Source organism: Eleutherodactylus coqui, chromosome 4, assembly GCF_035609145.1.
Source record: "Eleutherodactylus coqui strain aEleCoq1 chromosome 4, aEleCoq1.hap1, whole genome shotgun sequence".
Classification (NCBI taxonomy): Eukaryota; Metazoa; Chordata; class Amphibia; order Anura; family Eleutherodactylidae; genus Eleutherodactylus; species Eleutherodactylus coqui.
The window spans coordinates 182,125,815-182,151,104 of record NC_089840.1 but is presented as its reverse complement, the minus strand read 5'-3'; the positions used below and the strand labels follow the sequence as shown (position 1 = coordinate 182,151,104).

Sequence of the window (25,290 nt, the reverse complement as noted above, 5' to 3'; positions counted from 1 at the left end):
TCCCCGCTGCGACTCACCTGTCAGCAGCGGAGCGCCCCGAATCTTTGAGCACGAGTACAGCGGTACTCGGATAAGGCACATTACTCGGACGAGTAGTGCCTATCCGAGTACGTTCGCTCATCTCTAATTACTATGTAACCGTGGTTCTGAAATGTTTGTATTTTGTCTTTCTGTATCCCCCTGTCTATGTAAGCGCTGCGGAATATGTTGGCGCTATACAAATAAAGATTATTATTTATATATATATACACACACATATACTCCTTCAACGGGAAGGAGATTACTGAAAATGAATGTATGAGCGTGTGTGTATATATACACACACTCCTTCTAGGGGGGATGTTACTGACAATGAGTGTGTGTATATATAACACGCACGCACGCACGCGCACACACACACACCTTCTAGGGGCGTACTGGTCTTACAACGACTGCACATCTATCTCTCCTCCTTCCTGCCACGACCTCCTTCTATTCTCAGACGCCTTTTCTGCTCCGACCTCTACCGGCAGACTGTAGCCTGTTGCACAGCCCTTCTCCGCCACCAGGCGGCAGCAGAGCGCCACGGATGTACTCGGCGAGCCTTGCTGTCTTCTCGCGAGGTTTCCGCCCTCTCTCTCTCTCTCTCCTCCCTGGCGTGTGAACGGCCATACGGGCTGCAGCGGGTCCCGGCCCCGGCGGGTTGTTATACGGCACGACTCAGATATATCGCCGACACCGAGCGGTGAGTGACCTCCTAACCGCGCTGTGCCTCATGGGGTTAACGAGCGGGCGTTCTGGGGGTCAATTGTCTGTCCTTCCGTTCAAGACCCGGCGTGCGCATGCGTGCTGCCCCCGTCGGAGGGGGCTTGTGAGTAACGGGTGCATCCACATCGCCTACCTGCCTGAATACAGTTGCTATGTATTTGTGGGGATCTACCACAGCTGTCCATCACGTGCCACAGGGCGGCGCTAGCGGTTAGTGCCGGTCAGCTACTTACAGTATATGCAGACTGCTAGGCTGACCTGCATATTAATGGTGGTGAGACGGCAAGTCCAATCAGCCGCCATGCAGGTCTGCTGGTATATAGTTAAACATGGCCACCTCTGTAGACGCCACTTCCACGGACGGGAGGATTTACTACACGTCTGACCATACATGTTAATGAGATGGCGGCTCAGCTGACTACTGACAGCCCGACCCCTGCTCCAGCCGCCAGATCCTGGCAGTTTAACCCCTAACATGCCACAATGAATAATAACTGCAGCATGTAAGCAGATAACTGGGGGAGGGGCTCCTTTTTGTGGCCCATCGGCACCCTGCAGTGTGATTACAAGGTACCATTGGGATGCCTAATAGGGACCTCCATGTCTGCCATGTAACTTTGCCTATTAGGCCCCGCAGCAGAGTCTAATAGGCTGCTAGCGTAGGATTAGTAGAATGCAGTACTTAAAGGGGTTGTCCCGCGGCAGCAAGTGGGGGTATACACTTCTGTATGGCCATATTAATGCACTTTGTAATGTACATTGTGCATTAAATATTGGCCATACAGAAGTTATACACTTACCCCCTCCGGTGTTGGCGTCCCCGTCTCCATGGCTCCGACCGAAGCCTTCTTCTGCCTGGATTAGAGGCGCTTGCGCTGAAGGGGCCGCTCTGGCGTGCCCAGAAGACCTCTGCAGCGCGAGCACGCCGGACCCGGACAGAAGAGGGCAGACTGTGCAAGCGCGTCTAATCCAGGGAGAAGGCGGCTTCGGTCGGCGCCATGGAGACGGGGACGCCAACACCGGAGGGGGTAAGTGTATAACTTCTGTATGGCTCATATTTAATGCACGATGTACATTACAAAGTGCATTAATATGGCCATACAGAAGTGTATAACCCCACTTGCTGCCGCGAGACAACCCCTTTAAGTACTGCAGTGTTTTATCCCAGTAATTAAATGATCTCCTCTTCAACCCTCCGTGAGAGATTAAAATCGGCACCAATAAAGGTTCAATGTAAGGAAAAGAAAAACCACATTTTCCCCACATAAACCCTCTTTAAACGGACAAATACTAAAGAAATGTTTTAATAAAAACCAACACATATTCGGTATTACCACGTTTGTTACAGGCAGTGGAAATGTATTATTCCCGCACATGGTGAGCACCGTAACAGATTAAAAAACTAACGCCACAACTGATTTTCTTATATTCGTCTCCCAAAAACCACGATGGAAAACAATCCATCCGTCACATAATGGCGCCAGTACAAACTGCAGCAAAACACGAGACCCCACAGGGCTCTGTGGCCGGGTGCCAGTACAAACTGCAGCAAAACACGAGGAGACCCCACAGGGCTCTGTGGCCGGGTGCCAGTAAAAACTGCAGCAAAACACGAGAAGACCCCACAGGGCTCTGTGGCCGGGTGCCAGTACAAACTGCAGCAAAACACAAGACCCCACAGGGCTCTGTGGCCGGGTGCCAGTACAAACTGCAGCAAAACACAAGACCCCACAGGGCTCTGTGGCCGGGTGCCAGTACTAACTGCAGCAAAACACAAGACCCCACAGGGCTCTGTGGCCGGGTGCCAGTACTAACTGCAGCAAAACACAAGACCCCACAGGGCTCTGTGGCCGGGTGCCAGTACTAACTGCAGCAAAACACAAGACTCCACAAGACACCGCGGCCGGGTGCCAGTACAAACTACAGTACTACCCGCAGCAAAACGCAAGACCCCACAGGGCTCTATGGCCGGGTGCCAGTACAAACTGCAGCAAAACACGAGAAGACCCCACAGGGCTCTGTGGCCGGGTGCCAGTACAAACTGCAGCAAAACACAAGACCCCACAGGGCTCTGTGGCCGGGTGCCAGTACTAACTGCAGCAAAACACAAGACTCCACAAGACACCGCGGCCGGGTGCCAGTACAAACTACAGTACTACCCGCACAAAACGCAAGACCCCACAGGGCTCTGTGGCCGGGTGCCAGTACAAACTGCAGCAAAACACGAGAAGACCCCACAGGGCTCTGTGGCCGGGTGCCAGTACAAACTGCAGCAAAACACGAGAAGACCCCACAGGGCTCTGTGGCCGGGTGCCAGTACAAACTGCAGCAAAACACGAGAAGACCCCACAGGGCTCTGTGGCCGGGTGCAAGTACAAACTGCAGCAAAACACAAGACTTCACAAGACACCGCGGCCGGGTGCCAGTACAAACTACAGTACTACCCGAACAAAACGCAAGACCCCACAGGGCTCTGCAGCTGGGTGCCAGTACAAACTGGAGCAAAACACAAGACCCCACAGGGCTCTGTGGCCGGGTGCCAGTACAAACTGCAGCAAAACACGAGAAGACCCCACAGGGCTCTGTGGCCGGGTGCAAGTACAAACTGCAGCAAAACACAAGACTCCACAAGACACCATGGCCGGGTGCCAGTACAAACTACAGTACTAACCGCAGCAAAACGCAAGACCCCACAGGGCTCTGTGGCCGGGTGCCAGTACTAACTGCAGCAAAACACAAGACCCCACAGGTCTCTGTGGCCGGGTGCCAGTACTAACTGCAGCAAAACACAAGACCCCACAGGGCTCTGTGGCCGGGTGCCAGTACGAACTGCAGCAAAACACAAGACTCCACAAGACACCGCGGCCGGGTGCCAGTACAAACTACAGTACTACCCGCAGCAAAACGCAAGACCCCACAGGGCTCTGCAGCTGGGTGCCAGTACAAACTGCAGCAAAACACAAGACCCCACAGGGCTCTGTGGCCGGGTGCCAGTACAAACTGCAGCAAAACACGAGAAGACCCCACAGGGCTCTGTGGCCGGGTGCCAGTACAAACTGCAGCAAAACACGAGAAGACCCCACAGGGCTCTGTGGCCGGGTGCCAGTACAAACTGCAGCAAAACACAAGACTCCACAAGACACCGCGGCCGGGTGCCAGTACAAACTACAGTACTACCCGCACAAAACGCAAGACCCCACAGGGCTCTGCAGCTGGGTGCCAGTACAAACTAAACGCAAGACCCCACAGGGCACCGCGGCTGGGTGGCAGTACAAACTAAACGCTAGACCCCACAGGGCTTCGCGGTCGGTGCCAGTACAAACTACAGTGCTTCCCGCAGCAAAAGAGAAGACCCCACAGGCCTCCGCGGCCGGGACTATAGGAACAATGCAGTCAGTTTTTTTTCTTTAAAAATGTGTTTTTATTGTGCAAAAGTTGTAAAAACTGAAAAAAAATCTGTATAAACCTGGTATCACAGGAACCATGCTGATCAGATAAGAAATATTATGTTATGTGTACTGAATGGTGAACGTCCCAAATACAAAACCCCCAAATATTGGTGGAATTCTGGGGAGGTTTCCATAAACAAAAAAAAAAAGTACTAAGCCCTACAACACATTATATACACCACAGAGTGGGGCCTTCAAAAACTACATTTCACCCCCGTCCCCCCAAAAAGCCCTCACTCAGCTATGTCAACAAGTTATTGCAACGCGACAACCATCACTTCGTATGTAAAGCCAAAAATAAGTTGGTCACTAAGGGGTTAAGCTGCTTTTAAGTTTTTACAGCTACGCCACCCACTGACCTTACAGTGTGTGTATGTGTATATATGTATAATATATATATAATCACTCTCCATTTAGTTGGCTTCTCCAGGACTTGCTAGGTAATCAATAGTTATTTGGTGGGTGTCCGCCGCTCAGGATCCTGTTGTCAGTGTGGACAGTTCTGGAGGCAGACTGCGCTGTTCATGTTGCAGTGGCCTGGTTTGGTACTGCTGGCACAGCTCCCATTGACTTCATACTGATAGTACCAAACATAGCGCTATCAACATAGCAGCAGTGCCATCAGCTTTCCGCACTGACAGCGGGATGGGTGATCAGCAGGGATCCTGAGCAGTGGATCCCAGTCACCCATGATGACCTAGCCTGAGAATTGACAGTAGTTAAGGCCGGCTGTCCACGGGCGATGCGGTATCCCTCAGCGAAGCTCCGCCGTGGGAGCTGCCGCCCGGGAGCAGGAGCCGCCGCTGAATCTCCGCAGGCTGACCGCGGAGAATCGGGGCAATTCGCAGCATGCTGCGATTTGCACGCTGCGAGCGGGGAATCGCAATGATTCTCCACTCGTGAACAGGTGCTGGCGCTTTCCATAGCAATGCTATGGGAAGCGTCGGCCGGCTTGATTCTACACTGCCGTGGACAGGGGGCTAAGGTGTTGTCCGATAATACGAAGCCCTTCCTCAACTCTATATGAATCTGAGAGCAAAACTAGCGTCAGTCATCGTAGGCGGTGACCTATATATATACACAAGTGTTTCTAGGGTCTGTGACTTGTGTGGTACCTCTCTGCGGCCACCGTACACAGCTCTAGCGTGTGTGAGCGCTCACTGTACACTGCTGTCCAGGATTGGCTTTATTGCCGCCTCCTGACATTGAGCAGTGAAGCCTTACTCTTGTAATCCCCGGACTGTGATAATATCTTACATTTGTGGTTCAACTAAATAGTTTTCTATCTGGGTCACCTTTCTGTCCACAAGTTCCTCATGGTGTCCGTTGCATTCTGGGAGGATTTCGCTGGTGTTTTCCAGCCAGTAATGGGTGGGGGATAATTGTAGGGGTTCTCCACGAGGCGCCGGTCTCTGCGGGGTTTCCTCGGTGGTGCAGCCCTGTGACTCACCGGCTCACACTCTTTGTTTTTCACAGGGTTATTGGTGTTAGTGCTGATAAATATTTTCAGTAATTGGAGGCTTTTGTTGTTGACTGGTTCCACTTGTCAGGCTCTTGAGGTTTATCTGCTGACCTTCTCGTATAATAACAGCCTGCACTATGACGGACGGTGGGTTTCCTGTAGTTGGGATTCTTCAGCCTTGAGAAGCTTTATCCTTCATCTTGGTATATCAGTCGTTGGCTTTTCCGAATGTGTTGTGTTTACTTTAGGAGAACCTTCCCATGCCTGGAGGATCAGCGGGGATCAGCGTCAGCGGGAGAAATCCTGGATTGTTAAAACACTGCAGCTCGCTTCCAAAACCTAGATGTGAGGCGCGTACGTCCAAAATGAGTCGGGTCACAAGCAATTGTTCTAGAGAAAAGCTGAAAAAAATGTAAATATAATATTGTAATTTAAAAAGGTATATAAAAGAATTTTTATTATTAAAAAAACAATATAGTTTTGGCCCCCCAGAGCCTCATACTACATAAAACGAAAATAACTCACCGAGGCGCTGGCCCGCCACACTGGTGCCTCAGCATCTGACAGGTGACGTGGCCAGAAGACCCAGTGATGTCACCGTAAACATGTCACATGTACTTCCAAGATAGAAGCCCTCCGCAGCTTTACAGAAAGTCATCAGTGGCATCGCTGTCAGGTCTTCTATTGGCTGTAGCGGTCACATGGGTAGACCGCCACGTGACCATTGTAGCCCGAAGTCAACAGAAGACTGGAGCAGCGGGAGGGGAGGCATTTTTTTTTTTTACTAAACTATGTGCTTCCGTCCCCCGCACCAATGTTTGTCAGTTTGACAACCTCTTTAAGTATTATTGTAGCTTGCGTAGTGGTGTGCCGGCTGTACGGAGGCCCACAGTGTGGTGGATGATAAGACGAGGATATTTACTAGTATTGATGGAACGACGGAGCCCATCTAAGCTCGTTGGACACAAGATTTTTGTGGGAAGAGAAAGCGTAGGAGAAGGTTTAATGAAAAACACCAACAGAATGTCATCCAGGTCATGAAGTTGCCGTTCCTCCTTTTCTTGAGGAGCCCCACCGGCTCCTGGCCCCTCGTCCATGGGAAAATTATCCTGCAAATTGCTCATTAGATCAATCGGTTTCCACGATAATTGTGCAGTGTGAACGCAGGCAGTGAAAAGAAGACACAAACAGGTGCGTAGGGTCGCTGGCCGTGGAATCCGTGCGTGCTCATGAGGCCTAAACAGGCGCTTGCTTACCTGTGAATAGCGGCAGGCGGGCGTTCGGTACGATCTCTGGTCCACCTCCAATCACGGAGTGATGATCGCTCCTGTGTGCAAGCATCAGAACCATCAGTCATCCCTTGGATTCGGCTGTTGGCCGCTTCAGTGCCCGAGGTCGTCCTACGTAAGAGGCGTTAAGTTGCAGACTCAGCACATAGGTACTGTGTACACAGTGATGGCTGCTTCCTGCTTATTCATGTGATTAATGTATTTCCAAGGCCTGTACATGCGATAAGGTGTGCATACTGCTAATCTGCAGCCAAACGTGGCATAGGGTTATTCCGTGTCCAGTGGCCTAATGGTCTCGACTCGAACACCTTCAGTTTTGCTGACAGCGACTGTTCCTCCACCGCCTGTATGAAGTTCTGCGCAGTCTCAGCTTGCTGTATAGCTTGGCTGAGGCACGAGAGCCAGAAAAGTCGCTCTTCCTTCGTACGTTGTTTCGAAAAAATACCCAAGTTTGTGTCGCCACTGTTCTTGATCCAAGCGAGCTAACTGAGTGACACTTGGAGCACGGGGTTAACTTTGTGTGGAATTCGACAATGTTCCAGGCAGGGCTCCCTAAACTTTGGTTTGGTGGCTAAGAAGACCCAAATTGGCTGGTAAATGTTCTCGCAACAAAATTGGCCCCCAGGTTAGGAACGTATAACTTATTAACAAACAGCTTAAATAAGCTGGAATTTGGCCAGTGAGTAATCCAAGAGCCGACCAAGGTGTTACACTGGCTGCTTTCTGCTTGCATACTGTGTTTTATCCCCCTCTGAAATTGGTAAAAAAAAAAGTTAAAGGACACTGCCAGTTTTATTTTGCTGTGTACCACTAGAAAGAGCAGGCTTTACTCCATCTCTTCCTGTAGTTTCATGTTGGTGTCTTTCCACATTAGGGAAAAAAATGTAGTTAAACTAGTGTGATGAGGGGCGAACACCCCAAAGCAGCTGTCTGTGGATGGATTCTGGCCTGGTTTCCTGTTCCCAATCATTGTTATAAAGGGTCTGACATTGATTTGCAGGAATGCTCCCATCCAATAGGTGGCGCTGCAGGGGTATTGTTTCATCTTCCTTATTTGCATAAATTACCCAGAGGAGCGTGCATGGCCGTATAAGTCTCTTCACTCACCTCTCAGGTGTCTTCTTACACCCCTTCTGAGTGCTCCTTTAGGGAGAGATTATGCCATCTCCCGACCCACTCGCCCCTAGGTGTCTCCACACACTTTTTGGGTGCTCTCGAAACAACACCCCTCTTGACCCGCGAAGTTCTCACAAGATGTGCAAATCCTTGCATTGGTCCGTGGTGGCAGTGCCACTACCAGTCTGTGAGACTGGTATCCCCATCGCCACATCCGATAGCTAGGCAGGTTCCCAAGCCTAAAATGGAGCCTTTGCAGATGCTTCCAAGGCCTCATGTCTAGCCTCGAGTCGTGAACCTCAGCCGCGTATTCTCAGCCATTCACACAGGTTGCTGCTTGTATCGGCAATGCATTGCAGTAGCGCTGAAAGCTAGCGATCGCTGGACAATGCTCAGAAGGACCAAGAAGGCTTCTGTCCCCAGCGTTGTACGCAGGGTAACTCCCTCCCATCGGCCATACGCGTCTATGGGGGCTTCCTGCGGATCTCAGCAAAGGATAGGGCACGACCTGTCCTCTTACGCAGCCTATAAATCAGTCGCCCATGTCCGATCATTCCCAGCACAATTTTTCATTCATTTGAATGAATACATTAGAATCTTCAGATGCTTGATATTTTTTTTTACGTGGCAAACTGCGTAAATACGCCCGTGTGGATGAGGCCGCCCACCTTGACTGTGCCACAATAAAATCTGCAGAATTTCTGCAAAAGCCGGTGCGGAGTGAGACTAAAAATCAGCTGCGGGACTAGAGGAAGTGGTGTCACGTGACCAGCGCCGCCGCCTGGTGAAGCGCTGACCGTGCAGAGAGCTTGGAGGAGGGGAGCGCGGGGGAAACGCAGCTGATTCCTAGTCGGATTTCACATCGATGGTGCAGATTTTGACTTGTCTTGTGAAAATGCCGCGGATTTTGCTGCGGTCACACGGCCGCATAACTGCATAAAGAAACAGGGATGTTTTGTAAAGTGCGTGCAGAAGAACTGCCATTGACACTGCAACAAAAAGCGCCCTGTGTGAACGCGGCCTCCGCTACTGGAGGGCACGCAGAGGGGCGGAGCCAGCGGCCGGCGTTTCAACTTGTCCTGATGGGGAAAAAGTTTTAAAACTCTGTGACTAGCACATCAGTTGGTGCCTGTGGCGGACCTACAGGAGGGAGCCCCCTGGTGTTTGTACATGCCAGTACGTACAACCCGCGGCTGTAGTCTGTTTTTGGTTGTGTAGCAGATTGTCGCGCCGGTGTGAACGAGCCTGCCACACAAGCCTCTTACTACACTTGAGACCATCAGCCGGGGAACTTGGGGGCCTCAGGAGAAGCGCGTTTACAGGAGCAGCCTGTGGAGTGTCCTGCGCGGCTTCCGTACCGCCCATAGAAGTGACAGGCCTCCATAGACTGGGGAGCAACTCGAGCTGCACTCTTTACGGCACCCCCAGTCACATGTATGTTACCCCGTGACCGCAGGATGGCGCTGTTACCGCTGCGGCCACTAGTGCTGGCACAGCTGTTCTTTATCTGGCGTCGTTGATAAGGAGCCGCCCCTCGCGACACCCCTGTACCCTCCCCATCAGCTGTGGACGTGAGCGGCTGCTCTCAGCTAGTGGCGGCCTGCAGGCTGCACGCCCCCGCCCACTAGGTGACGTCAGCGAGCGCTTTAAACCGCTGTAAGCCGGTGCGGGCGGCTGTGTGAGGCGGAGAGCGACGGTACCGGAGGTATGTACAGCAGCCTGCGGGATGCGTTATACGTGTGGGTCTGCTGGGGGTTGTAGTGTCAGCGCCCCCTGTAGTGACGTCCGGCTCTTCTCTCCTGCTTTGTAATCTGTATGGCACAGGACAGAAGTCTCCACCTGTGGGCTTTGGGACATGCTGGGAGTTGTAGTCCCCTGACTGCAGCAGTTTGGGAGATATATATTTTCTCATGTATGCAAAGGGTCCGGGGGGACGAGGCCTGCAGGGGGCGCTGCTCCTCCCTCTCACCGGCTGTGAGGTTTGTTTGCAGTAACTTCTGTGAAAGCTTGTGGGTTTCTGCAGGGATACTATATAGTGGTGCAGCGGTAGGGTCACAGCTGCACTGTTAGCTAGAGGGTCCCAGGAGCCCCCCACCACCAGCAGCGCTGGGCTTCAGGCGCCCCATCCCCTCTTACGACCCCTGACCTGGAGGTCATGTGAAGTTCACATGTCAGCTCTCTGTAGTCTCTTTGGGGCTCACGTGGATACAGCATGCTGTCACTGCGTATATCGCACTCACCATTGTGATTCCCCCATGGATGCGAGGCGTTTTTATATTGGGGAAGTCAGCTGTGGTGGAGGATTGCCACCGACCCCACTGGAAACAATGGGCCCGCGATGTGAGAGCGCGCACAAGATGGAACACGCCGCGATTTGTTTCTTGCAGTGCAGGACAACATGGCTCATGTATATGACTGCATTCAAAAGAACGGGCTTCATATTTGTGTGTTTTGCAATGCATAACTCTTGCCTGTGTGACGCGGCCTCGGGGTGCGCTGACAGGTGGCGCAATTTCTGCAGCGTTTCCACATCCAAGATGGAGTCACCATCTGAAGCGTCGCTGCAGACTAACTGGAAGCCAGTTGTGTCCTCGGCTGATATCAGGAGGTCCGGCGCCCCCCCCCTCCGACGGGTTCTCGTTGTCAGCGCTCCTAGTCAGTCATGTGATGTGGCAGTGGGGTTATCTGACCCGCAGCGCTCTCTACAGGCTGCTGAGGAGCGGCGCCAGCAAGAACCCGTCAAAAGGGGAGTGGCAGACCTGATATCAGCCGAGGACACAACTGTCCTCCAGTCAGAGTCCGCAGCGACGCTTCAGATTGTGACTCCATCTTGGATGTGGAAACGCTGCAGAAATTGTGCTAGCTGTCAGCGCACGGAGACTCCATCACACGGTTTGTTCGCAGTTTTATATTTACAAGATATCCCCCCTATTGGTTCAAATGTTCATACAAACTGTGACCAGACACCCCAAAATAATACACCCCATCCTCCCTTAGACAAAAAAAACCAAGCCCCCTAGATACGGTGCAGCCGTCCCTCTTGTATGCGCAGTCATGTCAGACCGCACAGCCCCCCAGTACTGAGCACGGACTCTGACCTGCTGGACGCTCAGATACCCTAACCCCATTTATCCCCAGGGTGGGGATAGTGGTTGGACCCTCTTTATGTGTATTATCAGATAGTGGGCCGGGAGGTCTACTGCCCCCTCCTGCAGGTTGTGCAGCCAATATATCAGCTGGGGGTCAGTAGTTATTAACACACTGCCGTCTTTTTTTGTGTGTGTGTGTGTGTGTGTGTGTGTGTGTGTCTGTCTGTCTGTCTGTCTGTCTGTCTGTCTGTCTGTCTGTCTGTCTGTCTGTCTGTCTGTCTGTCTGTCTGTCTGTCTGTCTCGCTTTTGGGGTGTTTTTTCTTTATCCCCTGAGGAGTTTTTCCAGGAAAATACTATCGATGACCCGTCCTCGGCTTATAAACAGTTGATTGACTGCTGCTGGGGACCCCAGCTGGTTGAGGGCCTGCTGTCGGTACCACAATACACCGGTGCGGAGGAAGCCGCTGCTCCCTCCCCTGCGTGGTGATCGGCACTTGTAACCACCAGCAGAGCCCTCACTACTGTCAGTGGCAGCCATAACTGTCATTACAAGCACCGGCTGCTGCGGCTTCCACTGCGTGTCCTGGGTACAGCAGCGTTCACAGCTACCCCTGGCGTATCCGGAGGAGTGGTCATCGGTAGTACCCGCCAGGAAAGCCCCTGTAAGCACACGACGCTCGGGTTCTGGTGGGTTTCTCCCACATTAGGTGTTTCCCGCTGACGTCTCTGTAGGAGAAAACCTCAAAGAAAAACATGTTTGTAGGAAGTAACAAAAAATGCATGAAATTCGTGGTGTGTTTTTTGCCTCAGGAAAGCCACAAAACCCGTGGAGACCAGGTTACCACCGCCGGGCGTTCCCCAGGACCTGGTCTGACCTCATGTTTTCTTCTGTCCCTAGAACCACCAGCAGACATGGATGTGGAGCAAGACCTGCGTTCCTGCGGCCGAGACCCGCTATCTAAATGCCTCCAGGCCAAGAAGGAACTGGAAACGGCCATCCACACGCTGCTGAAGGCGGAGCAGCAAGTTAAAGACGACGGCAGAGAGGTACGGCCTGTGATAACGTGCGAGCGCCGCCTGGCGAGCCTCCGTGTACAACGCATTGTTTTGCATTGACTATTGTGGAGCCTCATCCCTCAGTCTGGAGGCGATACACATGGGGTTTTCTGTGTTTTTTTTTTTCTTTTTCAAAAGGCCCCATTGGCCTGCATTAAAAAAAACAACTCACGGCTTGTTGTCCTACTGTCCATCTCATGGTCAGAAAATAGGACATGCAATGAACATGGATATGTGTTGTACAAGGGACAACTTACAGGGAGAGCACAGAGTTACGGCTGTATGCCCCCAGCCTCATTCCTCCTCCGGTGCTCAGGCTGACCAATCGCCACTCTCCTTCCGCAGTTGCGCTCGCTTGTTGCCCACCCCTGCAGTGGCGTTCGCTTCGTTTTCCAGTAAATTCCTAATTAAACATTCTCTGGCTTGTTCCCAGTAATGTGACCTCCGGGGACTTTCTTTATAGTTCGGTGGTTCCCGATCTTATTACCACAGGGGAACCCTTGAACAGATGTTTCCTCTCTTGAGGAAGCCATAATGTCCTTCCTAGAAGAAGCAGCTTGCTGTGGGGGTTCGGCTGTGTATAAGGCTCCTCACCCCGGTGATCACTATTTTGTCGCAAAAAATAATTGCGTCAAAATTGCATCTTTATTCCTGCATTTTTTTGAGCGTGAGCGATGCTTTTTCTTGCAAAAACATCACTGCCACTTGCGATTTTCTCACGATTTTTGAGTGAGTAAGACAGTAGTACTTTCTAATGTTAGAAATGCATCATATCGCACAAAAATCACAAGTTTGTGTGTTACAATGAAATAAAAAGGAGGCCCTATAGGAAAAAATACAGAAAGATAAGACATGCCGCGATTTTGAGTGAAAACATCGTAAATGTGAAGGAAGTAATAAAAATCATTGGTCTCATAATGCTGCATTTTCACTCACTCTTGCATCATGCAATTTTATTGCAAATATGAAGGCAGCCTAACTGAGCAGAAAAACGGACCCCCTTAGTGCAGATGGGAATAAACCCAAATATCTGGAGTCGGCGGTCTGACTGCGGATAGTAGGTGGGGGTGGTGTTGGAAGGGATCTTGGGTAAGAGTCTACTGTAAGTTCACCGACAACAAGCGCCTCTTGTTTTTCCCCTCCTGTAGAGTATGTCTGGGCTTGTTCATCTCTTTACTGGGTTTGCCTTGTGGGCCGCAGCCTGAGACCACAACTTGGTGACTCAACGATCTCCCAAACATCATTAGCTAATTGTAGACTCTGTAAACACAAAGTAAGGGAGCTTTTTCAATTCTGAGAGCAGGAAAGGGGAATCCCTGCGACTGGACGAAACCGAACAGCGCCGGGTGGACGCCATTGACTATAATGGGGTCTGCCCGGCTTTTGGACAGAAGAAAAAGCAATGCATGCAGCTCTATGTCTTCCAGTATTTTCAGCTGGATCTGCGGTGAATTTCTGACTGGAGGTACCAGCGCAGATGTGAGACCACCCTAACGTGTATGGAGGGTCTGTTGTATGAGACGTGGGTTTTATAGTTCTTTCCTCGTGCAATACATGCAAATCTGCACACGGGTCCACAGCCTCTCAAGTAGTAGTTTTTTTTCTGTAAAGGACTTATCAGCAGAAACCACTTTGACGTTTTCTTTTGCTGTCTGCAGGTGAAGGCACAAATCCAGTCTTGTATCAGTCGGAACCTCGAATGTCTGCGCAGCCGTGAGGTTTGGCTTTTGGAGCAAGCGGATCTGATACAGCAGCTAAAGGAGGAGGCACTGCAGCAGCAAACACAGCAGCTCTACTGGGTAAGGCCGGGTCTGGGGTCTTACTACATAGACCCCCTTGTAACATTATGGGTACGCCTACACACAGTGGAAATACTGCAGAATATCTGCATCCAAATCGGAGTCAAAATCATCTGTGGATGCTCACCTGATTTCCCAACATACGGCGCTCCCCTCCGAAGTCTTCGCTGTCGGCTCTTCCTGGCGGCCTATAGGAAGCACCACTGGACAGGTGACGTGGAAGTGCCATTACCTAACCAGTGCTGCTGCGCTCAATACATAACATTTCCGCTACGTGTAAACGTACCCTTGACGGGGCTTCCTAAGACTTTAATATCGATGGCTTTCCTTGGGATATGTCGTCAGTACCAGATTGCGGGGGGGTCTAACTCCTTGCACCCCAACAGATCAGCTGATTTAAGAGGCTGCCGCACTTCTGCTCGGTTTACCAGAGTAACTGATGCTATGCAGCGTCTGGACCGCATATTGCCCCACAATCCCTTTCACTGGTGAAGTAGAGGCAGCGGAGGCTGAATCTCACATCAGCGGATCGGTGGGGGCTAGGAGTCACACCCTCACTGATCCAAGGGATGGGGTTTTGCTATCTGGAGTGTCGGGGTCACAGCACATACTAAAGTTTATTTTTGTCTTTACCTTGTTTTTTGCAGCTTTTGGGACAATTCAATTGTCTGATTCACCAACTGGAAACCCCTCACAGTAATGATCTTGCTAATCAAATCACTGTATGCCTGGAGAGGTACGTAAGACAGTGTCCTTCATACTTCTATGACTTTATGTTGCTTTTTGGGAAACTTCCCCTAGGCCCAGCAATTCACTTACTTTACTATTATTTTGCTCCGCCACCACCACTTTTTACCACATAAGACTGGGCAAAGTTGTGAAGCATGAAGGAGAGATGTTCCAGCCAGCGGGGAGATTATTATACTGATGGCAATTATCCAACTGTAAAATCTTATGGCTTGTTAAAGGTAATTTGTAGGTCTGTAACGAGCGTTATGTAGATTATGTAATTATATACAATCTTCCTTTCTTTAGACTGGGAAGCCTTGCCTTAAAGCCAGAGGACTCTTCTGCTGTCCAGTTTGAAGCGGATGTTGCTTCTCTCAGAAAAGCCATTACTACATTTGGATCGATTAAAGCCACGGTAGGTGGATGTTAGGTCCCTCGCTGTGTGAGTAGAGGACCGGATACTTCAGTATTGGGGGTCGTTGAGGAAATGGTGAACCCTCCTACTGAATGAGTGTTCTAGATATTTGTGCAGAACTTTAAAAAAAACTTTATTTCTTCCTTTAGAACTGTGATGAAGTGCCAGAAAATGTAAGTGCTGCGCCGTGCAGTTTTGTCAGCCAGAACCCCTGGCTTCTCAACAACTGTTACGTTGCTGGGATTGAACAGGTACATTCAGTTCTGTCTCCTCTGACTTGTCTTAAGGGCCATTTAAATGACCTAATAATCAGAAACAAACGTCCGTCCTCTGTCATCGTCCTGTGCAAATCTGTCGCTGGTCAGCCGACAAGCAAATGTTTATTACCTGACAGCTTCATTTATGTGGGCAAAAAGGCATCAGGACGGCTTGTTGGCACAGTTCCTTGGGTGCGCTGCTGACAAATTCTGTTTGTATAGCGACAAACCAACGTAACAGCAATCATTTGATAATTTTTGCACTTTCGTAAGTGGCCATAATGAGCACCAATTGACATGCTATATTGATTATATTGACTGACTTTTTTATTAAAGGGGCTTTCCAGGGAGAAAATTATTGATGATTAGCCTCAGGATAGGTCATCAATAGTTGATCACCTGGGGTCTGTTGCTTGGACCCCAACCGATAAGCTGATTGTGCGCCTGCTGACAGCGCCGCAGTTACACAGGGGTCGGAGCAGAGACTTCTGCTGCAACCTCTGTGTATTCGCAGTGCTGTCAGTGGGCTCACAATCCGCTGGTCAGTCAGGGTCCCGAGTGACCGACCCCAGACTATTGATGACCTATCGTAAGGTTAATCGTTAATCATCACTAGTATTCTCCCTGGAAAACCCCTTTAATGGACACACAAAATTTGTCTATGTAAAAAGCTCCTAATGTAAAGGTGTCAGGTTATTAACATAAACACAAATGCACAGACTGTGAAATCCCCTCTAGTGTCTGATGGATATGGGCCCCACCTTTTGAGACCTACACCCACCATCTGAACGGGTCCTGATCTCTTTTCTGTCTCGCCTCTGCAGCCACAAGAGGCCCGGATTCTGGAAACAGACTGGCTGTTCTACACAGTTTATGTAATGCACGTATAAGTAAATAGGAGTTATAGAAAGGGCATAGCACAGTGAGCGGCGCTGTTTCCATAGCTTGGGAGATAGAGAAACTGTATAGCTCACTGCGCTATTTCTGTAACTCTCATTTACTTTTATGGAAAGTATGAAGAACAGCAAGCTCGTTGGTTTCCTGAAACTGGTGGTTGCGGCATAGGGGAAGCTGGTATTTCCATCTCGCCCATGTAAGGCAGAATTGACCAATCCTTTTTAATGAACATACAAGCTCTTTAAACAACCACAGAAAGCCCTGAAGTTTTTTAACCAGTTGTAAGAGTAAGCTTTTCAGACATCCCATTTACTTGTGACATTTGGATTTAAGTTTATCGGCATGTTGGTGTTATAGTTCCCTTTCAATTTCATTTTCTCAGAAACCTCTTCCTGTGTTTTTGAACACCCCTTCGTCGGACTGGCTCCTGGAAGAACAAGTGAACAGCGTCGCTCAGTGTCCGGCTCTTCACATTCCTAGCTTGTCTCTTCAAGACTGGCTTATAAAGACACAACTCACTGAGCCCCTCGTGGTATGTTTTAGTCCAATTATAAACCTTAAAGGGGTTTTCCAGGCAGCGCTGGCTTTCAGTGGCGGGACACACTGGGGTCGAAGCGGAAGCCACTGCTCTGACCCCTATATAGTGGTCGGGGCTCTGAATTGCAGGCACAGCTGTCATTGAAATCAATGGTACTCCAACCTGCAATTACAAGTGCAGTTCACATTGATTGCAGTGAGAGCTGTGCTTGTAATTACGAGCGCCGACCACTACACAGGGGTGGGTCAGTGTAATAGCTTCCACTCCAGCCCCGGCGTATTCCAACTATGACAGCAGCGGGTGCTGCCTGGAAAACCCCTTTAAGGTTGTAATATGTGATGACCTGATTTATTAAAAGGAATTTATGAAATTAGAAAAACAAGTCCTTGTTCTTCCTGAAACGGCACCGCTCTTGTACCTGGACTTTCTGGTATTACAGCTCACCCTTAAGAAAGGGACTAAGAGAAATACCAGACTGACAGGACTGACACTGTTTGTGGAAGAAAGGGGCCTCCTACAAACCCTTTGATGCCCCACTGTATTGCTTGTATGACAATTTTAACCCCTAATCACAAATAGTATAGATTGGGCTGGAGAGCGGAGCCCGCACTATACCTGGTGGGGGTCTGCTATCATCCAGATTACTCTGATCCTCGCTGATAACTCTTTACATGTCGCTGTGATGTCTCCCAGTGGTGTTTAAATGACCTGACAGAGAGAGGAGGGGCCCCTATTTTACCAGAATGACCTGCCATCGTTGAGATCACGGGTTGTTGCTCAGTTATCATGGCAGCCAGGGGCTTGTGAAGACCTCCAGACCTGTCATGGATTTCCTGCTATGACAGCCTTGCCTTATTCTGATGCCTGTAAAACTATGATACACTGCAGTACTGACTTGTTGCAGTATATTGCACATTTCGTTGATCGCCAGTTCAAATCCTCTATGGCAAAGATTTCTAAATATTAGTAAATTTAAAATATTCAGTTTTTGCATAAAAAAGTTGGTATTTTCATGTCTGTGAAAGTCCAGGTTCTTATAATTTATCATTATTTACCTTCCCTGTGAGTGCAATCCGCTAAAAATATGTAATGCCAGAATAAAAAAAAACTACAGGTCGCCCTGCAAAAAAAAAAGCCCTCTCACAGCTGCATCAATGAAAAAATAGTTATGGGGTGACAGAAAGCAAAAAAAGGTTGCATGCAGTACAACATAAGGGCTTATTCAGATATACGGACGTCTGAATAAGCCCTAAAACATATATAAATTTTATATCATCCCAATAGTACTGATTCACAGAATAAAGCCAACTTGTCCTTTTTTTTTTTCTCTCTGTAAACTACCCCTACCCAAACTAAAAAAAAAAAGGTAAATTGCACATTTTTTCCCATTTCACCATACGTAGAGATGTTTAAAACTTTTCCAATACGTTATATGGTACGTTAAATGGTACCATTGAAAAGTGCAAATACAAGCCCTCGCATTGCTATGGCACTGGGAAAAATAAAAAAATATATACATTTTTTTTTTCAATTGGGAATAGAAAAGTGAAAATGAACGAGGGCTGCAGCAGGAAGTGGTTAAGTATAATGAATTTCAAAGGTCAGATCTCCCTCCCCCCCCCCCCCCCCCTTTTTTTTCCTTTGAAATTGGTTATTAATATATGTATATATTTCTATTTGACAGAGCTCAGATGCCTCTAATCTCCCCACATTCAACATGGAGCAAGTTTGGGGAAAGTTGGGTGAACTGCACAATTGGCTGCTGCAGTCACAGTGCAAGGACAGTTCCCCTGAGAAGACCGGTCTCCGCACTCGAGAGAGTTCAATCTCAAGCTCCGCCTTCTCCTTTGAAAAGGTGGATAATGACGATGACGACTTTGACCTGTCCAGCGATGAAGAGATGGATCTGTCAGATTGGTTGGTCACCCCTGCACCAACTGAGTCGTCGGATGTCGTGGACAAGTGGAGATTTGTATTCCAACCATTTGTGGAGGACTACAGCTTGAACGACTGGCTTCATAAAGTGGAGTCCTGCGGAAATCGTTGTGGTGGGAAAAAAGCCGCTCTGGAAATAGAAAACCTGGGGAACCTCAAGTGCCTTAATGAGCAGCTGGGAGGAAAGAAGACATCCGGTCCCAGTAATGAAATGTGGCTCTCTAAGGAGTCTCAGCCTCGTTTTAAGACTGACGACGTCTGTAAAGCTAACGAGCTCTGCTCTACCTTCTCTGAATGTGTCTGCGATGAAAGCTGTGAAAAGGAGGCTCTTAGGAAATGGCTCTTAGGGAAAGATAAGAACAGGATCCCTTTAAATCATGAACAAAAACCTAAAAACAAAGAGCGTGAAAAGTCAAAGTCTTCCAATAACCTGTGGCTACATCCTTACAAAGCCAACTCTGAAGACCCAAGCTGTGCCAAGAAGATAGACGACACTGAGCTCTCCCTTAGGCATCTTAAATCCTTGCTAGAAACCCCCCTGAACAACTGGGTATGTAAGACCACCACTACGGAGAAGATGGATCACGAGAGTGACAAGAAATGTCCGGCTTCCCTGGTAGAAGCGCTATCTCCATTCCATTTGCCTCTAGACGCCAGCAGCTGGGTGTTGTCCTCCAAGAACACAGATAACACAGAGAAGATAGAACAACCTGCGCCGGAGGATAAGTGGCTTCTGCGTAAAAGAGCACAAGTAAGTAAATTGATAAGGTGGTAAGACGGCTTCAGCTCTGCAGATTAGTCCAGGCAGCAAAAGTGAGAGGAGTTAGATGGAACTTTTTTTTTAATGTTCCATTTACACAGGACGACCGTCAGCTAAATGTTCTGCACAAGCTGGTGACGTTGCCCCTTGTTCGCGCTCATGTAGAACGTTTAGACAGCAGAGCATCACTGAAAATCCCTCACTTGTCACTAACTTCTCGTTCAGTGCTTCACATTCTATGCTAAGGGGGGGGGCGTTTAGATGCAATGAGAAGTGAACGAACCAACGGTTGTTTTTATACGGTTTGTTAAAAGTCAGCGACAAACTATCGTAAAACGATGGTTTTACATTTAGACGGGACGATTATAGCGCCTTTTTTTTGTTTGAACAAATTTTGCATGATTTTCATCCCGCCTAAATAGGAGCATATTATCCTGTGGGCTGTAAACGCTATATACAGGAGTGTAGAAGTCAATATTACTGATTTCCAACCTGTATTACAGTCCAGAGATGCATTCGCACTTCTGCTGGTCAGTAGTGATAGCAGCTGCTTGACACAACCGCCCGGGTCCTCTCCTAGAATACAATATACACTTAGTAAAATGTAGATCACCAGGGCCAGTTTTTGGAGAATGCAGACAAGTAACTGCAGCTGGCTGGTAAGAGTGAAGGAGGACTGGTGACCATGAACGCCATGTAGAATTACATCTGAGGGTGAATGTAGACCCCAAGACCACCATCACATGGCAGAATTTTGCATCAGTATTTATGAGGCAAACTCAGTGGGTCCAATAAGCAGAAGAGGTAGAGATTCCCTTTAAATTTTTTCTATGCAGGACATTTGACCTGCAAGCCTTTTTCTGCCTGCAAAACTGGATTGATCAGCTGTTTGTTCATCCGTCTGTTGCTGATTGGCACATACACACGACCGTGTAAAAGCTCCTCGAGGCTGGAGTTACACATCCACTTACAGGGGTGTGCCGCCAGTGAACGCAGTCTGTATGGGGATAAATGGTCATATTTACAATGCCTTATCCCCTGTATTACCGGTCCTCCACAACAGTGATGAGCGCTGAATGACATGCTGCATTGTCCAGCTGTGGGCGTTGAAGGGCCGTAAGTCTCTGTAGCCAGAGTTTTAAAGGCTTAGCCGAAGTGGCATTTGGACTTTAAAGGCTAAATAATGTAAATCTGATACCAGAAGCTGGTAACGGTTTTCCGTGTTGCTACTCTAGATTTTCAGTGCTGCCATGTTTGCAGATATAAAACTTTGTGACTTCTTGCAGGAATATTACGGCCTTCCCAGCGTTTGTGACCTTTTTGCCTGTATGAAACTTGCAGTGGACAAAGACCAGTGGCTGCACCACACTCCTGTACAGGTGAGCTGTTCTCCACATATACCAACGCAAGCATGTAGATTGGTTAGGGCAGTGCAGTAAGTAAATTATGTGCTGCCACAGAATTCTGATCAGCTTCCCATTACCTTCAATGGGAATCCTTTCTGTATTTCATATGGTGCCTCTTTCTGCTGCACAGTTTGTATATCCGCATGCAGGAAAAAAAAGTAACCTGTCATTTTTCGATCAGGAGTCTGCGCTGTGTTCACGTTAATTCCACATGTGTTTTCTCATACATATACAGAAGACTGGTTGGATGTCGGAGCTCTATACTGTAATATACATACGTAGAAGGGAACTCCGATGACTGACTTCTCTGCAGAGTGTTAGAAACGTGTCGGACCTCGCCCGACATGGGAGCTGTGCAGGGAGATGTCAATGTGGGGCGAGGTCCGACACTAGATTGGAAAGGGTTAAATGGTGGTTCCAGGTCGATCATCATGGTATTGTGAAAGTGCTACCCCACTGATCAGCAGAACGGAGCGCTACCTTCATTGTTCAATGACAACCCTGTACATAGTTGTGTACTTAAAAATAGGCTGGGTTCCCTCAGTTCAACCTTTTTAGATTATAATCTTCATTATCATTAGATAAGTGCTGTCATGGTCTCTGCCATTACCACTTCTTGGGGTGCTTGGCTGCGTTAAGCCACTCTCCAGACATGACCTCAGAGCACCACTCTGCCCCAGCAAATACTGAGGAAGGGGCTCTGCAGCCTCGAAACGCATATATATGCCGGTTATACAGTAAGCAGAGAAGTTGAGCAAATACATCGTTGTGTACTCGTATATGTTCCCATGTTGCGTCCTATACCAAATTTTTAACTTTTTTGGTATCTGATGTTCACATGTCCACCCTGGGGGCTGACTGGCACCTGGGTGGACTGCACCTACCATACAGAATATTCTCTGCTCTCTGGCAATAAGCCCACACGCCCATATGAAGGATATAGTCCACACTCTCTTTCTTGCTTTGGGCTGCTCCGCCTGTTTTTCTGTACGGACTACCTCTTGGGGAAGGGCACGCCATAGTCTGACTACTAATTGTGAAGGATACTTTTCTATATAGAAGCCTAAGCTGCCTTTGCTCCACATGTAACGACTGTCTACTGCTCCTTTGTACTGACCCCGGATATACGCTATTTGTACATATAAGGCGTGGGTTTTTTTCCCCAAGCTCGACAAGCCCTTTTTCTGCCCGTCATCCCATCTGTATCCCTTCTTGAAATCTGGCTTTACAAGGGACCTCCAGAGGGCTAATATTAAATTGAGATCACAGGTGTCTGTTTTTATCCACCTCAAAATCTGACTTGCTTTTGCAGCTGCTGCTTGACATTGAAATTCATTTTCCATGTTGTCCACAATTGTAAAAACATGCAAAAGTACTTTAGAGCGCCTAAAATACTTTTGCATGTTTTTACATTTGTGTTCCTTTTGAGGAGTTGCATCCCCTTGTTTTTGGGAGATACAACAAATTTTGGGCAAGCTCCTCCCCGTATCCACGGGGGGTCATTGAAGGAATACACATTTTTTTGTTTTTTGGATCCTGCGGACATTTGTCCTCTGTTATTACGTGCAGACCAGGACTTGGAGGTGTAGAGTGGATGGGTTCTCCCCTCATGGGCAGCATCCTCCACCTACACCGGGTAAGTCATTTTTCATCTTCTAATCTACACCTTCAACATTGTTTGGTTTTCTTGGATATTTCGTAAGAGGGGCGCTGTCCTTATTGTTTTTCATCTTCATGTTGTCCACGTTTGCTATAATATTTAGCAGTTGCGCTGAGTCTACAGGCGCGCCCTCCACGGTGATGCAGCTCAGTGCTATTTAATGATGCGTGTATCCACCAATTAGTATTTGTCAATGAAACGTTCTGCACACGACCCTTCTCAGCACGTAGATGATTATTAATGTGTTTCTGATTTTCTCTCTCCAGATGTGAAACACCTTGTGATTGCTGTGCCGCTGATCGGACTTCACGCTACTGATGCACACAGAAATCTTAGTTATTTTTCGATTGTTCTGCCTCTTTCTTTTGTCATCACAAGTGTTCTGTCAGCGATCATTAACGTACTGAAATGTGACTTTTCAGATAATCCTTAAACTTTTTATATTAAAGTATTGGACTTTTATGTAAATCCTGTCCAGGAGGAGATTAGGGAGATCACCAGACCTTGAGAGATGCCATGTGTGATCACAGGACTTGGTCTGCCTATTCAGTGGTGCTCTAATATCTGTAGAGATCCTCTGGATCCATTGTAATGTCATCCATCACCCTACCGGTAGGGAGTCATTGGGGGACATTTACTAAGACTTCATACCTCAGTATTGAAGGGAGTCTCTCAGCAGTTCTGCCAATGTACAACTGTTGCCTATGGTGGGTAGGTGACGCAGGTGAAAACAGAAGTTTACGGTCAGCTGAACTAAGAGAACAATAGATTGAATCCCCGCCCATTGCCGCTGCAGGTGTCATGAAGGCGGAACTTCTCTTTAAAGTGTTCTCTGCTTTCTGAACTACTCCCCAGTGCTGATAACTGTACCAGCCAACTGGGCCGCAGCAGTAATGCAGCTCAGTGGAGAGCAGAGAACCCTTCATCGAGGCCTTATCCGCATGGCACTTGGGGCGTGGAGGGGGTTGTTAAAACTTTGTTTTCTCAGCACAGCTGATGGTAAAACCCTGCCCTGCCGTTACCTAGCGCTGCATCAGAAAACTGCTGACACTAGTTTTAAACCATTGTGTGTTGGGGTAAGATGCACTAAATTTTATTAAAGGTGCTTCTTAATAAACTTGATATATTTTGGGCTGTGTGCCAGAAAGCGAAATATACAAGCATGCATGGGTTTCTGCCAGTCCTATGGTGACCCTGCCTAGTATCGCTAAACTCTGACCCTTCAAAAACTTTTAAAAGTGGCAAGAGCAGTCAAGTATTGAAAAAAGAAGACAAAAACTTGCACGATGCAGAGGAATTATGGCGTGTAACAAAATTTTTCCAAAATTTTAGCCAGAAAGCTATCACAGCTTGCTTAATTCCCCACCCCCACTGTTTTGTTTACCCCTCTGTTGGGTGCATTACTGGCAGTGACCACACAGACCCAGCAGCAGCACAGAGCACATCTATTAGTGTCAATGACCCCTCTTATCTTGAGCGCTGCACTCATGGATGAAGTCATTGTGGCAGGAGTCTCCATTTCTAATTTTAGTTATTTTCCGTCCGCCTTTCTCTCACATGCAGCGATATGAGGAGACTGGCGGGTCGTTCTCAGTTTGTTTTGCACAGAATGGGACAATGGCAATTATTTCTCATTTTAGTCTAGAACGCTTAGATTTTAGAAAGTTGTTATGTCATTGCTTCCAAAAATCTGTCCATTTAAAGAGTAACATATATTTTTATTGGTTGATTTAACTAGTTTTGGAAGCATTTCTTCACTTTTTGTTTGTTTTAACCCTTTATTGTTGAGTCTGGAGAATTTTTCCATCCGTAAGAAAATGAGGTAAATAACCCTCAAGTTGCTGTATAAGGAAGGCTGGGTTCACACAGGGCGGATTTGCCGCGGCAAATGCGGCCACTAATCTCCGGATTAGCCAGCCATGTGGACGAGATGTTGCAAACATCTCGTCCACACGGGACGGCCAATCCGCTGCTGTAAGTCCTCTATGGAGCGCCGGCCGCAACGGAAAAGCGAGCGGCCGGGCCGCTTCAAAGCCGCCGCTGCGGCCAAACCGCGAGATTTTCAACGGGAATACGCCCCGTATGAACCCAGCCTAAGACTGGCGAATTGAACTTTTCCATGACTTTATTAATCCATCGTGGTCTATAAAGATGTCTCCAATGTAAGACTTTTTATTTTCATTTAACGTTCCATTAAAGAGTTACAGCAATACGAACGGCTTCTTGTGTGTCGTTAATTGTTTTATCTGCATGTTCATTGAATAGGGGGCTAGTAAAAACTTCTGTTCGCCTTCTCTGTATGGTGAAAAAGGCAAAAACAATGAAGGAAGCCTATGTGATAACGCCATAGCTGGCGCATGCTGTGATGATAGAAGAAAAACAGACAGTTTGGAACGATGCGACAATAACAAAAAAACAACTATTTTGTGTGTGTTGAATCTAATCGCTCAGAACTCACATGCAGGATTCTGCCACGGTTTTACACCGCAAAAGAAATTGTGGCATGTTCTATTTTACCGTGTTGGAAGTCTTCATTAATATAGTATTAATAGAGACTGGTAATAAGCACGTTTTTCCTCGTTCGCCAACAGGGACTTTTTGTTTATCCCCGCGGGTTTCCTGTGGCCGTATCCCTCCGTTCGTGGCCATGAGCCCTATTACGACAAGCACAGAGTTGATGTGAATA

General features: G+C 48.3%; 1 protein-coding gene across 5 annotated transcripts; it reads left to right on the top strand.

Annotated features, from left to right (window-relative positions):
• The first annotated feature begins 579 nt into the window (after positions 1-579).
• Positions 580-24,816, top strand: NCOA4 (nuclear receptor coactivator 4). Of its 5 annotated transcripts, none has more exons than XM_066600427.1 (10): positions 580-724; positions 12,051-12,199; positions 13,867-14,007; positions 14,655-14,743; positions 15,043-15,151; positions 15,301-15,402; positions 16,688-16,837; positions 18,528-19,529; positions 20,825-20,917; positions 22,871-24,816. In XM_066600427.1, the coding sequence occupies exons 2-10, from the start codon at positions 12,065-12,067 to the stop codon at positions 22,874-22,876; spliced, it is 1,827 nt and encodes a 608-aa protein (XP_066456524.1). In that variant the 5' UTR covers positions 580-724; positions 12,051-12,064; the 3' UTR covers positions 22,877-24,816. The 5 variants fall into 5 exon arrangements, with proteins under 5 accessions (XP_066456524.1, XP_066456525.1, XP_066456526.1 ...); XM_066600428.1 differs by lacking the exon at positions 580-724 and adding an exon at positions 9,649-9,768; XM_066600429.1 differs by lacking the exon at positions 580-724 and adding an exon at positions 9,740-9,759.
• Positions 24,817-25,290: the final 474 nt, after the last annotated feature.

What these genes read in the sequence shown, in the direction of transcription:
- NCOA4 (XM_066600425.1), top strand. Translation starts at nt 10,898, where the DNA reads ATGTGGAAACGCTGCAGAAATTGTGCTAGCTGTCAGCGCACGGAGACT. An exon ending in TTAAAGACGACGGCAGAGAG is followed by an intron (nt 12,200 to 13,866) that starts GTACGGCCTGTG and finishes TGCTGTCTGCAG; the next exon opens with GTGAAGGCACAAATCCAGTC. An exon ending in ACGTTGCTGGGATTGAACAG is followed by an intron (nt 15,403 to 16,687) that starts GTACATTCAGTT and finishes TCATTTTCTCAG; the next exon opens with AAACCTCTTCCTGTGTTTTT.